We start from the raw sequence: 14105 nt of genomic DNA, 5'->3' as shown, positions 1-14105 counted from the left end.
GGGGTAACCTGTCTGCCCCCCCTCACCCTGCTGTACCCCGAGCCCCGGCTCTGCAGCTCCCATTGGCTGAGAACGGGGTAACCTGTCTGTCCCCCCTCACCCTGCTGTACCCCGAGCCCCGGCTCTGCAGATCCCATTGGCTGAGAACGGGGTAACCTGTCTGCCCCCCCTCACCCTGCTGTACCCCGATTTCCTCCCCACGGCCCCTCGCTCCAGGGATTGGCCCCCGCCTGGGCAGGCTCTGCATCTCCTCCTCCCAGCCCAGCTCTGCAGGCAGCAGGTGAATCCTGGGGGATGGGGCGGGGAGGGGTGGGGGGGACACAGGTGGGGCAGGGGGTGGGGCCTCTGAGGAAGAGGCTGGGCAGGGGGGTTTGCTTTTCAGGGATTAGAAAGTTGGCAACCCTGGGTAGGGGCAGGCGTCGCTTGGCTGGAATCCCCCCGGACATTACAGCCCCCCTCCCCCCCGGCACAGTCACGACCCCTCCCCGTTTCTGTAAACGCCCCGGGCGCGACCCATTCACGTGCAGCTCGGCCCTTGGGGCGACGCCTTTGCCGTTGCTTGGGAAAGGGACCACATCGGGGCAGGGAGTGGGGGGTGGCACCTCTCCATGTTACCGCTCTGTGGCTGCGACGGCTCCTGTTCCCGCTGGCTCCTGGCTCCCTACCCAGCTGGGGCTCAGGCCGCAGCCGCGAACCGTGTGGACGCAGCTTAAACCGGCCAAGCTGTGCTTTGTAGCGGGCAGCGGGACCATTGGCACCGGTAACGGCCCAGCGCTGCTGTCGAGCGGTCTCGGTGCTGGAGGCTTCTGCTCACCCAGCGCTCCCGGTCAGGGATCACTGGCCGGCACCAGCCTGGAGCCCAGCCCTGGTTTCGCTGTGCCCGGCGGTGCCCTGGCTGTTTGCCGGGGTCCGTGCCGTGGCGGGGGGCTCCCTGTGAGTAAGCGACAAGGCCCTGCCACTGGGGGGCGGCGGGGTCTGACCCAGCAAGGGAGCCGCTGCCCTGGGCTGGGTGAGATCTCAGCCCAGGGGCTCGGGGCGTTTGCTGTTTCCTCTTCCAGTCTCCGTGGCTGGGTTTGGTGAGTCCCCGCTCAGCGCTGGGGTGGGCAGGCGCCTCCCACCCTCCATCTTCGGCAACGCTCGCCCCCAGCCTGCCTGCTACTCCCCAGCTGGGTCCCCCCACACGCTGGAGGTGCCCCTCACTCCTGACCCACAGCCCCCTGCTACCCCAGCTTTGTCCATGGGCACCCATCTGCCAGCAGCAGTCCCTGGCCCTGGTGATGTCTGGCCATTTCTCCCGCCTCCTGGGGCAGGCAGCCCATCAGCTCTGCTGCTGTGAGCGCCAGGGTCTCCCCCCATCCCCGCCCCCAGCTTCAGAGGGGGGAGAAGCTGCTTGGCCTGTAGAATTATTCCGGGGGGGGCGGGGCTGGAGGAAAAGCCCAGCTCAGGGCTGACCCCCCCACAGAGCACATTACTCTCAGCAGGGGAGGGGGCAGCTCTGAGCTGCTGAGCCCTCCCCCCCCGAGTGAGTCCCCCCCCACTCCTGCAAGCCTGGGGGGAGGCCCCCATTGGAGCTGCCCCCACTAGGTCTGCGGGGAGGGGGGCAATTAGAGGTGCAGGAAGGGCCGGGGGGGCCTTTGTTCATCCGCAAACCCCCCCCCTCCAAAACCAGCCGCTTGGGGACTATGAACCTCTGGGCTGAAATCAACGGTCAGCGGCGAACAGCTCCTCTGGGCCCAAACCCCTGCAACAATCGCGCCTGCAGGGGGCGGGGCGGGCACAGGGGTGGGGGGTGCAGGAGGGTGGGGACGTGGGAAGGGCGGGCGCAGGGGTGGGGGCACAGGAGGGAGGGGGTGGGAAGGGTGGGCACAGGAGGGTGTGGGCAGGGTGGGCACAGGTGGGGGTGCAGGAGGGAGGGGGTGGGATGGGTGGGCACAGGGATGGGGGTGCAGGAGGGAGGGAAGGGGGCACAGGTGGGGGCGCAGGAGGGTGGGGATGTGGGAAGGGAGGGCACAAGGGTGGGGGTGCAGGAGGGCAGGGGCATGGGAAGGGTGGGCACAGGATGGCGTGGGCAGGATGGGCACAGAAGGGGGTGGCCTGGGTGGGCACGGGTGGGGGCGCAGGAGGGAGGGGCGTGGGAAGGGTGGGCACAGGAGGGTGTGGGCAGGGTGGGCACAGGCGTGGGGATCTGAGCAGGGCTGATGTGAGGATGCAGCCAGGGTGGGCGCTGGCAGGGCAGCTATATGGGCAGGGCGGGTGTGAGGCTGGCATGAGGCAGCAGGCAGGGTGGGTGGGGTGGGGTGGGGACCTGCCACGGGGACCTGGACAGGGCGGGTGCAGGGGTGCGGGCAGGGTGGGGACGGGGATTTGGGTTGGGTGGGTTCAGGGGCACGGGCAGGGCGGGGGTTTGGGTTGGGTGGGCACAGGGGCGTGGGCAGGGCAGGGGTTTCAGTAGGGTGGGCACGGGGGGTTGGGTAGGGTATGGGCAGGGCAGGGGTGGGGCAGGGGTTTGGGTAGGGCGGGGGCAGGGGCAGGGTGAGTGCAGGGGTTTGGGTAGGGCAGGGGCGTGGGCAGGGTGGGGGTTTGTGTGGGGCAGGGGCAGGGCGGGGGTTTGGGTAGAGTGGGGGTGGGGGCTGGGTGAGTGCAGGGGTTTGGGAAGGGTGAAGGCAGGGGCGTGGGCAGGGGCAGGGGTTTCAGTAGGGTGGACGTGGGGGGTTGGGTAGGGTGTGTTGGGCAGGGCTTGCTGCACACCTGCTAAGGAGCAGCATGGGGTCCAAGGACCGGGGGGGCCCTGCCGGTAACGCTGGCTGGGAAGTGAATCTTGGCACGGGCCCAAGCCTGGCCACGGACCCTGCCTGAGCCGGTGACTTGGTTCCTCATGGCTGATTGGTTATCTGGAGACAAGAGGATGATAAGACACACATCCCTCCCCCCTTCCCTCACCCTGCAAATCCAGCTCCCCCTCCTCCCTCCTCGTTAGCAATTATGCAAAGTGAGGCCAGCAGCCAGCCTGGGCCCAGGTTTGGGGGCGCCTGGCCTTGAACCCCCAGCTCCGCAGCAGCCGTGCCTCGCAGCTCCCTCCCCGTCGGGGAGGCTGGGCGGGTGCTGAGTCTGCGATCTCTAATCACTGCCCTCCGGCAGGGCCTCGTGCCCGTGGGCTGCAAAGTCCGTCCCGGGGCTGTGCCCACGCATGCTAATGGGGTTAGGGAGCAAGTCTGAGTCCAAAGTCCCCTAGAGAATGGGGCCATTACCGCGGGCCCGGGCACAGCCTGTCACAGGCACCGCGCGGCTTCCCCGCTGCTCCCGTCTTTGCCATGCGGCTCCCTGCGCCCGTCCTGCTCTGCCTCGGGGCCTGGCTGTCCTATGCCAGTGCCGCCATCCCAGGTAAACCAGCCTCCCTTCCCCAAGGGGCGATTCCCCCCCCCACGCTGGGCGTGGATGTCTCTGGCCCGAGGCCAAGCACCGGGAGTGGCTGCGAGACGGCGCGATGGATCCGGCTGACGCGTGGCAGAGCTCACCCAGGCTGTTCAGGGGAGGCATCGGCTGGTCCGGGATCCTGGGCTGGGCGCTGAGCAGGGGCCACTAACTCATCGCTCCAAGACCTGTAGTGACTCAAACCCCCGCCTGACCCAGGCCCCTCGGGGGGCTCCGGCGGCTGGCACTGGGGGAAGACGCGGGCGAGGGCGTTGGCGGCTGGCTGAGGGCGTCTCGGAGGTGTTTGCCATCACGCAGCTCAGAAAGGGTTAACTGGGCTGTCAGGGGTGGGGGGAGAAGGGGAGATGGATTCACCTCCTGGGGACGCCCCCCTCCATCCCCCTGGGCCGGGCACCGGGTTTCTGCCCTCAGGGGAGCAGCCGTGTCACGGATCGACTGGGTCTCGCCAGTTCCGTGGGAGCGTCCCGTGCAGTGGGCTGGAGCCCAAGGACCCCCCAGTTCCACAGGGGCAGGACTGGGGGCCCCACGACTCCAGACCTGGCCCCAGTGCTTCATGGCTCCCTGCAGGGAACCCAGCCCAGCCAGACCCTGTCCGACCTGTGCCCATCGGAGCGCCGAGCTCCCAGGCAGTGTCTGTGGCGACACCGGCAGCCTTGGCAAACCGAGGTAGCCGTGTACTGGTTCCCGGGCACCCAGTCGCTGAGAGCCCTCCGGCTGGCACAGAGAGGCGAGGGTTAGAGGGCATCCAGGCAGGGCAGCGCCACGTTGCAGTCGAGGCCATCTGGATGCTCGCTGGCGCCAGCCCGGAGCCCTTCGTGCCGGGGTGGAGTTGGGAGTGCAAAGGCCAGCTCGCAACCCTGCCACCTTCCCCTTCCCTCTGCTTCCCGGCCCGGCGCTGGGGGAAGCGCCTGCCTCTGGGGTGGGGATTGCTAGGTGTGAACGTCCCGGCCAGTGGGGCTCCCCTCGGCTTTGTCTCCATTGAGCTGGGTTGGTTTCAGCCAGTTTTCATGCCCCCTTCATGCACCGCAGCCAGCACCATGGCGCTCACACACACCGGCCCTGGAACAGCTGTTTAACCCTTCACTAGCTGCACACAGCACTGCAAACACAGAGGGAAACTGAGGCGCACACAGGCATAAACATACTACCAACCTCCCCCTTCGCCCCGGTGTGAGGGGTCCTGCTTGCCAGGGCTGCTCATGCACCAGCTGGTGGCGTCTAATGGCGCCACCTCAGATTTATTGTAGGGCTCCTGCTCCCAGCTGCTGCCGTCCCCACAAGCTCCCCAGACAGCTCAGACAGCCTCCCCCTTCCAGCTGCTGGCTCCTTCCCCCACCTGCCCCCCAGCTCCCTCCCCGGCCATGCACCCCAAACAGACCTCCCGGTTCCTGGACACCCTCCTCCCAGCTCCTTAGCTGGGCACCCTGAACAAACTCCCAGCCCCTGGGAACGAGGCTAGGCTCTAAGGGCTGAGACGTGCTGAGAGGGAGCTCCCTCCTGCCCCCCCCCCGCGCATCCCCTGGACCACTTGCCAAGGGCTGGACTGAACTAAGTCCATGTTGGCCTGGTCCCATTCCCACCGCCTGGCATTCAGTTTCGTGCCAAATCAGGGGCGAAAAGTTAAAATCCCAGCAAGGAAATTCTGCAAAACCTGGCTCCAAGGCCAGCTTCGTTTGGAGCCAGATCGACACTGAATGGCATTGTCACGTCGTGGCGCATTGCCTTCTGGGAGCTGAAGGTGTGGTGCTTGAGGCCCCAATTCACTCTACAGGCCAAGTGCCCTGGGCAGACTACATCCCCCATGATGCACCACGCAGCTCAATCAGCGGGACTCTGCATTGCATGGTGGGAGATGTAGTCCTCCCGGGACCCCAGCCCAGGGGAGCGAATGGGACGCTGGGAAATGCAATTAGCGTTCTATTGAACTGCTTGGAAATTAACACAGAGCATCTCGCCTGGGCCGGACCCACCCGGCACCAACACTCAATGGGAAACAATCGGAAACGTCGGGAAAAATCCAGATTTTCCTGTGCAAAATATCAATTGCACAAAAATTGCCCTTTCTGTCAGCAAATCATCCCAGTGTCCCGCTCAGCCAGAGGGCAGGGGCCTCCCTGGGGCACCATGGGTCCCGGGTACCACGACGGGTCATGGCTGGGCGTCCCCTAGCACTGTGAGCGCTGCTGAGTTGGGGTGCCAATGTCACGCTCAGGAGCTGTCGGGGCCAGTTCGGCACCTAAGGGCTCAGCATCCTCGTCTGTCTGTGAGCCCGGCATGCCCAGGGCAGCCCGAGCCCGGCAGGAGAGGTGCAAGCCAGGCCCTGGCTCTGGCTAGGAGGTGCCACGCCTGGCTCCCGCACTGGTTTGCAGCTGTTGCATGGCCGTGCCCGGCTTGGCATGTGCCCTGGTGTAAGGGCCCCATTGTGGGCTGGGCCGTTCCCAACACCCACGAGTGGTGGGTAAAGCTGGCTGCTGTCAGGGTTTACCCCCCTCCCCTGACTCTGCCCCCCCCTCCCCGTGTCTCCCCAAAGCGGAGGAGGAGAACCCCGCGTTCTGGAACCAGCAGGCAGCGGAGGCCATCAAAGCGACCCTCAAACTCCAGCCCATGAATTCTCAGGCCAAGAACCTGATCCTCTTCCTCGGGGACGGTGAGTCAAAGGAACATCCACCCCCCACCCCACCGCCCGCTGGCATCCTCACCAGCTGCTCTGCCTGCTCTGGGCTCTTCCCCATCCTTGCTGGGTTGTGGGAACCCAGCTGCCCCTCACCCCGCCCCCGGGGCGCTGGCTCACAGGTGGAAGCAGCCACCTCAGCCGGACTCCCCTAGCGTGTGGGGTGCCGGGCGTGGGTCACGGTTCGGTGCTCTGAGGCGGCACTGATGGCTTGCTGGGGGGACGGGGAAGGAGGCAGTGTCCTGTGACTGCAGGGGGCGGGGTGGGGGCACATGGGTGGTGCTGGGACCGTCCCAGGGGGACTGGGAGGCTACACATGGGGGGGAAGGGAGGCCCGTGGTGATGCCTGGCTCTGATGGGCTCGGTCTCTCTCCCTGCCCAGGAATGGGGGTCCCGACCATCACCGCCACACGGATCCTCAAGGGGCAGCTGCAGGGGAAGCTGGGCCCCGAGACGCCGCTCGCCATGGATGCCTTCCCCTATGTGGCGCTCTCCAAGGTGCCATCTTCACCCTCGGGTGCTGCCTGTCACCCCGGAGCTGCTGCCACTACCCCGCCTGGTGCCGCCAGGGCCTCGGGCAGGGAGTGATGCCCGGCTCTGGCTTGGGCGCCACGGGCAGCTCCTGCTGGGAGAGACCCCAGGGCCCCTGCTGCTCAGTGGGACTGGGCGGGGTGCAGCCCCCCAGCCCGGGGCCCCTTCCCCCGCTCACTGGCGAAAGGCTGGGGCAGACCCTGGGGTGTGGGGAGGGGGCTGGCTGTGGAGAGGTTGGGAGGGGATTCCCAAATCCACTCCCAGCCGGAGGGATGGAGGCTGATTTTCTGGGCCCTGCATGGGGCAATTGTCTCCCTGAAAGGCTGGGGCAGGGAAGGGACAGGCTGCATTGGCAAGAGGGACCCCCCACAGCCGGGAGGGCCGAGACCCCATAGCCAGGTGGGCTGGGAGCACTTTCCCATACCACATGGCCCGTGGGCCCCGAGTGCCCGGGAAGTACTGAGCCCAGGTCTGGGGGTGGTGGTCCCCTCCCCATCCCCTGGAGCCCCTCATCTGATGCTCTCCCGTGAACTTTGCAGACCTACAACGTGGACCGGCAGGTGCCGGACAGCGCGGGCACAGCCACGGCCTACCTTTGCGGGGTGAAGGCCAACTACCAGACCATCGGGGTGAGTGCCGCGGCCAAGCATTCCCAGTGCAACACCACGCTGGGCAACGAGGTCGTGTCCGTGCTGCAGAGAGCCCAGCGAGCAGGTAAGGGGACGGCCGGGGCGGGCAGGGAGCCAGCGGGCTCCAGCAGCTGGGGGATGCGGGGGTGCAGCGCTGGCACTGCTCAGAGGCTGCCGACAGGCCTGTGGGCACGGCACAAACGGCAGGAGGGTTTCCCAGCTCAGTGCCAGCCAGGGACCCCCCAGCTGTGGCAGCAGGGAGGGTCTGGGTTCGAGTCCTGGCTCCGGTGCCAGGCAATGGGTTAGCCCACCTGCGACGAGGCTGGCAGATGGGCTGGATTCTCCAGTGTCCGGCTCCCGGATGTAGCCGCGTCTGCAGGGACAGTACAGGGGGTGGGCGGTTAGCGCTCAGTGTCCGGCCGTTCTCTGGCAGGGAAGTCGGTGGGGATCGTGACCACGACGCGGGTGCAGCACGCCTCCCCCGCGGGGAACTACGCCCACGTGGTGAACAGGGACTGGTACGCCGACGCCAGCATGCCGGCTGCTGCCCTGCAGGAGAACTGCAAGGACATCGCCTGGCAGCTTGTCCACAACGTCGACTTCACCGTGAGTGGCTGCACCCCATGGGCATCGCTGGGCAACCGCTGCCCCATACAGCCGCCCCCCGCCCCGAATGCCCCCCTCCCACTCCGCAATGCAGCGCGTGCCCGCCCGGGCCTGGTTCCTGAGGGGAGATGTGGCCGGCTGGTTCCCCACCTCTGCTCCGTGTGCCCGCCACGGGCAGGATGGAGGAGAGGAGACAGCCAGTGCGAGAGCCCCAGCCAAGCCAACTTCTTCCTCGCTGGGCTGCCCACTCTCCATGCAAGCCCGGCCACGGGGCCTGAGCTCCCCTCGGCCCCACAGACGGGCGTCCCCCTTAGGCAGGGGAAGGGCAGGGTGTGTGAGCTCCCCCCCGCCCACTACACCCAGCCACCCCCCCCAAGACACCGGTCAGGCTCCATGGGGAACCCCAGAGGGGACCCTGGCTGGTGTGGGGCGGGACGGAGGCCAAGGGGCTTTGCCCGCTCAGCCCTCGCCCAGGGTTTAGAGGGGCTGGTGGAACGTGCTGTCTCTGTCCATCTCCCGGCCAGGTGATCCTGGGGGGCGGGCGGAAGTACATGACCCCCATGGGGACCCCGGACCCCGAGTACCCCAGCAACGCCGCCCAGAATGGGATCCGCAAAGACGACAAGAACCTCATCACCCTGTGGCTGGAGTCTAAGCAGGTGACTGGCGCGTCGGGGCCAGGAGGCAGCCGAGAGGCTGGGGCTGGTCATCCCAGTTCGCTCCCCACATTGGACAGCAGCTCAGATCGGTGCAGCCGTGTGCATCTTCCTGGAGGGGCAGGCTGGAACCTGGCTGGCAATGCAGGGCCTCCCGGGTATGGGGTTGGGTGGGTGCAGACGGGAGGGCTGGGCAGAGGCCCGGCTGGTGATGCAGGGCCCCCCGGGCGCAGGAGGGCTGGGCGGGGCCTAGTTAGCGATGCAGGGTCCCCCAAGTGCAGGGCTGGTGGGTGCAGGCATAAGGGCTGGGCAGGACCCCCTGGGCGCAGGGCTGGTGGGTGCAGATGGGAGGGCTAAGCAGGGGCCCGGCTGGTGATGCAGGGTTCCCCCTGGGCATGGGGCTGGTGGGTGCAGTCAAGAGGGCTGGGCAGGGCCTGGCTGGTGATGCAGGGCCCCCCTGGGCACAGGGCTGGTGGGTGCAGACAGGAGGGCTGGGCAGAAGCCTGGCTGGGCATGCAGGGCCCCCTGGGTATGTGGCTGGGTGGGTGCAGACGGGAGGGCTGGGCAGGGCCCCCCGGGTGTGGGGCTGGGTGGGTGGAGACGGGAGGGCTGGGCAGGGCCCCCTGGGCGCAAGGTTGGTGGGTGCAGACGGGAGGGCTGGGCAGGGCCCCCCGGGCGCAGAGCTGGTGGGTGCAGGTGTAAGGGCTGGGCAGGGCCCCCCGGGCACAGGGTTGGTGGGTGCAGATGGGAGGGCTGGGCAGAGCCCCCCGGGCGCAGGGTTGGTGGGTGCAGATGGGAGGGCTGGGCAGAGCCCCCCGGGCGCAGGGTTGGTGGGTGCAGACGGGAGGGCTGGGCAGGGCCCCCCGGGCGCAGAGCTGGTGGGTGCAGGTGTAAGGGCTGGGCAGGGCCCCCCGGGCGCAGGGTTGGTGGGTGCAGGTGTAAGGGCTGGGCAGGGCCCCCCGGGCACAGGGTTGGTGGGTGCAGATGGGAGGGCTGGGCAGGGCCCCCCGGGCGCAGGGTTGGTGGGTGCAGATGGGAGGGCTGGGCAGGGGCCCGGCTGGCGATGTGCATGTGCTGGGATGGTGGCACACGCAGCCCTGCCTGGGCACCCAGTGACCAGCTCTTGGGTTCGTTCCCTAGGGCGCCAGGTACGTGTGGAACAGGACGGCCCTGCTCAGCGCTGCCAGTGACCCGTCCGTGTCGCACCTGATGGGTAATGGGCCCCGAATCCTCCCCCTTCGGGCCCCCCCCCCCCGGGCAGCCTCTGCCCCCTTCTCTGGCTGCTCAGGGTGGCATGTCCGGCTCCCCCTTCACCTGCCCGCTCCCAGCCCCCATGGCCATTTGCAGCCTTTGGCCCCACTCCCAGCGCGCGCCCCCATTTGGTCTCTGTTCCCCCTTCAGGCCTCTTTGAGCCTGGCGACATGAAGTACGACCTCCTGCGGAACTCCACCCTGGACCCGTCCCTCACCGAGATGACGGAGGCGGCCATCCAGATCCTCAGCAGGAACCCCCGGGGCTTCTACCTCTTTGTGGAAGATAAGTGGGGCTTGGGGCAGGCCATGGGGGGCAGCTGTCCCAGCCCAGACGGCTGCCATCGGGGGGTGCAGAGGGGCCCAGGGCTGGGCGTTCCCCGCGCTCCCCAGCCTGGGCTCGTGGGAGGGGGTGGCCAGGAGCTGCCCGTGTTCCTCAGAGGGGACCTGGCGTCCCAGGTTGAGGGGCAGGAGCACTGGGGGACTCTGGCCATGGGAGGCCCCTGCAGCCCATCACCGTGCGCGCCGGTCACACTGAGGAGCCAGAGCCTGCTTGGGGAGCGCAGAGGGAGAGGTCTTGCCGCAGCCTGAGGGGGCTGGAGGCCGCCCATCCCCACCCACAGGTGCCTCTTACAGGCCGAATCACCCCAGTGTGATCGTACGGGGGGGAGGGGAGAGCTGCATTCGAGGCCCCCGAGACGCCCCCCTCTGCGGCTAACCCCTGCCCGGTCTCTCTCCACGAGGCAGGATTGACCACGGGCACCATGACGGCGTCGCCCAGCGGGCGCTGACGGAAGCCGTGGAGTTCGACCACGCCATCCAGAGGGCGGGCGAGCTGACGAAGGAAGCCGAGACCCTCACCGTGGTGACAGCCGACCACTCGCACGTCTTCAGCTTCGGCGGCTACACGTTGCGGGGCAGCTCCATCTTCGGTACGATCCCTGGGCTGGAGGGGGGTCTCAACACCAGCACCCCGGGGCTTTGGGCCCACACATGCCTGGCCCCCTTGGATGGGCTGAGGATGCTCCTGCTCCCCGCTGGGGGGTGCAAGCTGCTCTGCACGGTGGGCCATGGGTTCGAGCTCTGCTCGCGGCACAGCTGAGGGCAGGTACCCGGGCGGCTGAGGGATACGGGTCAGCTGAGGCCTCTGCCCCATGGAGGCCATTGGCAGAGCAGGGATTGGGCCCAGGGGCTCCTTGGAGCTGGGGGGCCCATGTTGCCCCTGCCCAGGGACCTGCAGGACTGTGGAGTGGCAGATCCACCCGCTCCAGTCTGTGGCTGCCCCGCTGCTGGCTACACTGCCCTTTGCGGGGTATTGCCCGACACCCCGGGGACTTCTGTGCTGTCCCAGGGACCATCCAGGGCATGGTGGCTTAACGCTGCTCCAGGACGCCCCGGCTTGGGTCTGATCTCTCGCTTGGTTCCCCGTTCCCCCAGGCTTGGCTCCCAAACTGGCCTTGGACGGCAAGTCGTACACGTCCATCCTCTATGGGAATGGGCCCGGCTACCAGATCACTGTCACGGGCCGGCCCGCCGTCAACAGCTCCGAGAGTGGTAAGGGGCCCCGCCGTGGTGTGGGAGGGCGATGCTGGCAGGAGAGCTGATGGGGGGGTGAGTGTGGGGGCACAGGGGTCCCCCCCTGCCAGACTTTCACCCCCAGTGCCCAGCACAGAGCTGGCGTTTCCAGCTATGCCCCTGGTGCTGCTGCCAGCCGGTGGCACTGACTGTATAGCACGGGCGGGCATGGGCTCTGCCCAGATACCAGTGCCCCCGCCCCAGGAAGCAGGAAATTGGGGGGGCAGTGACTCGTGGGGCCCTTACGCTCTCTTTGCCCTTCTCCCAGGGGAGAACGGGTACCTGCAGCAGGCGGCCGTGCCCCTGAGCTCGGAAACGCATGGCGGCGAGGACGTGGCCATCATGGCCAAGGGGCCCATGGCCCACCTCTTCCACGGGGTGCAGGAGCAGACCTACGTCGCCCACGTCATGGCCTACGCCGCCTGCCTGGAGCCCTACACGGAGTGCCCGCAGTCCAACCCGGGCACCACGCAGCCGAACTCTGCCCGCGCCAGCACCGGTGCTGCTGCCAGCCGGTGGCACTGACTGTATAGCACGGGCGGGCATGGGCTCTGCCCAGATACCAGTGCCCCCGCCCCAGGAAGCAGGAAATTGGGGGGGCAGTGACTCGTGGGGCCCTTACGCTCTCTTTGCCCTTCTCCCAGGGGAGAACGGGTACCTGCAGCAGGCGGCCGTGCCCCTGAGCTCGGAAACGCATGGCGGCGAGGACGTGGCCATCATGGCCAAGGGGCCCATGGCCCACCTCTTCCACGGGGTGCAGGAGCAGACCTACGTCGCCCACGTCATGGCCTACGCCGCCTGCCTGGAGCCCTACACGGAGTGCCCGCAGTCCAACCCGGGCACCACGCAGCCGAACTCTGCCCGCGCCAGCACCGGCCTCCTGCCCCTCCTGCTGGGGTCCCTGCTCCTGCCACTGCTCAACTAGCCCCTCCCCCCGCCCAGGAGAGAGCCCGTCCCCCGCAGCCCCCTGTGCCTGCAGCGCTGGGCTGTGCTGGCTGCAGCCACAAGAGGGCGACAGCCCGCCCGCTCCCTGCAAGGGGGTGGGGGATTCCATGTGAGTGGCACCAACCCCCTTGGACACCAGTTGTCGGGGGGCTCACAGCCCGGGGAGGGGGGATTGCTGCCTGCTTTGAACAAAGAGATTCCAGTGACCAAATGGCCTGCTGCTTTCTGAGTGGAAGAAACTGTGTGTGTGTGTGGGGGGGCACTGCAGGGGGTGCTGTGTGTGTGGAGGGGGGAGGGACTCCAGGCAGCTGCTGGTGGGGACTCCAGGGGGCGCTCTGTGTGTGTGTGTATGTGTGTGGTGGACTCCAGGGGGCACTGTGGGGGGCGATGGACTCCAGGGGGTGCTGTGTGTGTGGGGGCGGTGGACTCTAAGGGGTGGATGGACTCCAAGGGGCGCTGTGGGGGAGGGATGGACTCCAGGGGGCACTGTGTGTGTGTGTGTGGTGGACTCTAGGGGGTGCTATGTGGAGGGGGAAGGACTCCAGGGGGCACTGTGGGGAGAGGTTCCAGCAGGCGCCCTGTGCTGGGGAGGGTGAGGGACTCCGGGGTGCTGTGTGTGTGTGTGGGTGGATGGACTCTAGGGGGCGCTGTGTGTGGGGGGGGTGGATGGACTCTAGGGCGCTCTGTGCTGGGGCGGTGAGGGACTCCAGGGGTGCTGTGTGTGTGTGTGGGGGTGGATGGACTCTAGGGAACGCTGTGTGTGGGGGGGGGTGGATGGACTCTAGGGGTGACTCCGGGGAGGTATACTCCAGAAGGCACTGGGTGTGCATTGGGGGGACACTCCAGAGGCTGGTGTGTGTAACACCCCCACCCCCGCTCCCCAGCAGCAGTGGGGCTGTGCGCGGCCGGAGCTGCAGGCTGGGGTGGCTCCCTCCCCCCCCCCTTGCTGCCCTGCACCAAGCCACCCACACGTACAGCGCCAGCTTTATTGACCATACCGAGCAGCAACACATACAGCGATTCTGTACAAGAGGCGCCGAGCCCGGGGGCGACCCGGCTCCCCCTCCAGCACTGGGGCCTCCTGGGCTCAGGCAGCTCTGCCTGACAACCCAATGGCGCCTCCTTGTGCTGTCGTGCGGCACTGCACTGGGGCAAGGCTCCGAACTGCTACGGGTAGGGGGAGCGAGGCAATGCCCAGGAGTGCTGCTGGCAGGGAGTGCAGCCAGCTCTTCGCCCACAGCCCAGCCCCTGCCACCCATGCCGCGGCCGTTTGCATGGTGCTGGGGGGCACTGGCGCTGTTCAGGGCTGCGGCTGGGCAGGGGGATTTCTCACCCACCTGTCCCCCTGGAGCCCCCCAGCCCAGCCCCACAACTTCCCTGTGGCCCGAGCACACGGGGGCCTTTGCGCTGGCTGGTTGCTTCCCTGCGGGCCTTGGCTCAGGCCTCTGTGCCCAGCTCTGAGCATGGAGCGGCGCTGGGCCCACGTCGCGCTGTAGGGCTGGGTGAACGGGGCGTGGGCCGCAGCCACCGCGTTCTGCCCTGGAACGGGCACCATTTGCTTCCAAACGTGGGATCTTCCAGCTGCTTTGAGAAATGGCCCCACAGTAGCTTTTGGCCCCTCCGTGCCAGCAGCACTGGGGCCTGTCCCCTGCCTGCCCCAGGTCTGGTCCCTCCCGCTGCCCCTCGACGGTGTTTTGGGGATCCCCCCCCCGGCTGCGCCACTGGCAGGGCTCACTGGGCCGGCTCCTGGCACGGCGATGGGGAGCCAGAGGAGGGGGGCTGGCTCCAAGGCCCAGGGGGGGTGGAGGCA

The 14105-nt window shown here is 67.8% G+C and overlaps 1 protein-coding gene across 1 annotated transcript; it reads left to right on the top strand.

The window, feature by feature from the left end:
- The first annotated feature begins 3311 nt into the window (after positions 1-3311).
- Positions 3312-12275, top strand: LOC135883439 (intestinal-type alkaline phosphatase-like). Its single transcript, XM_065410549.1, has 11 exons — positions 3312-3381; positions 5963-6079; positions 6486-6601; positions 7174-7348; positions 7697-7869; positions 8394-8528; positions 9666-9738; positions 9927-10061; positions 10516-10707; positions 11213-11329; positions 11995-12275. The coding sequence occupies exons 1-11, from the start codon at positions 3312-3314 to the stop codon at positions 12273-12275; spliced, it is 1584 nt and encodes a 527-aa protein (XP_065266621.1).
- The last annotated feature ends 1830 nt before the right edge of the window (positions 12276-14105 follow it).

This window comes from Emys orbicularis, chromosome 9, assembly GCF_028017835.1.
Source record: "Emys orbicularis isolate rEmyOrb1 chromosome 9, rEmyOrb1.hap1, whole genome shotgun sequence".
In the NCBI taxonomy this organism is placed as follows: domain Eukaryota; kingdom Metazoa; phylum Chordata; order Testudines; family Emydidae; genus Emys; species Emys orbicularis.
Note: the sequence above shows the minus strand (reverse complement) of the source record. Positions and strands in the feature narration are given on the sequence as shown.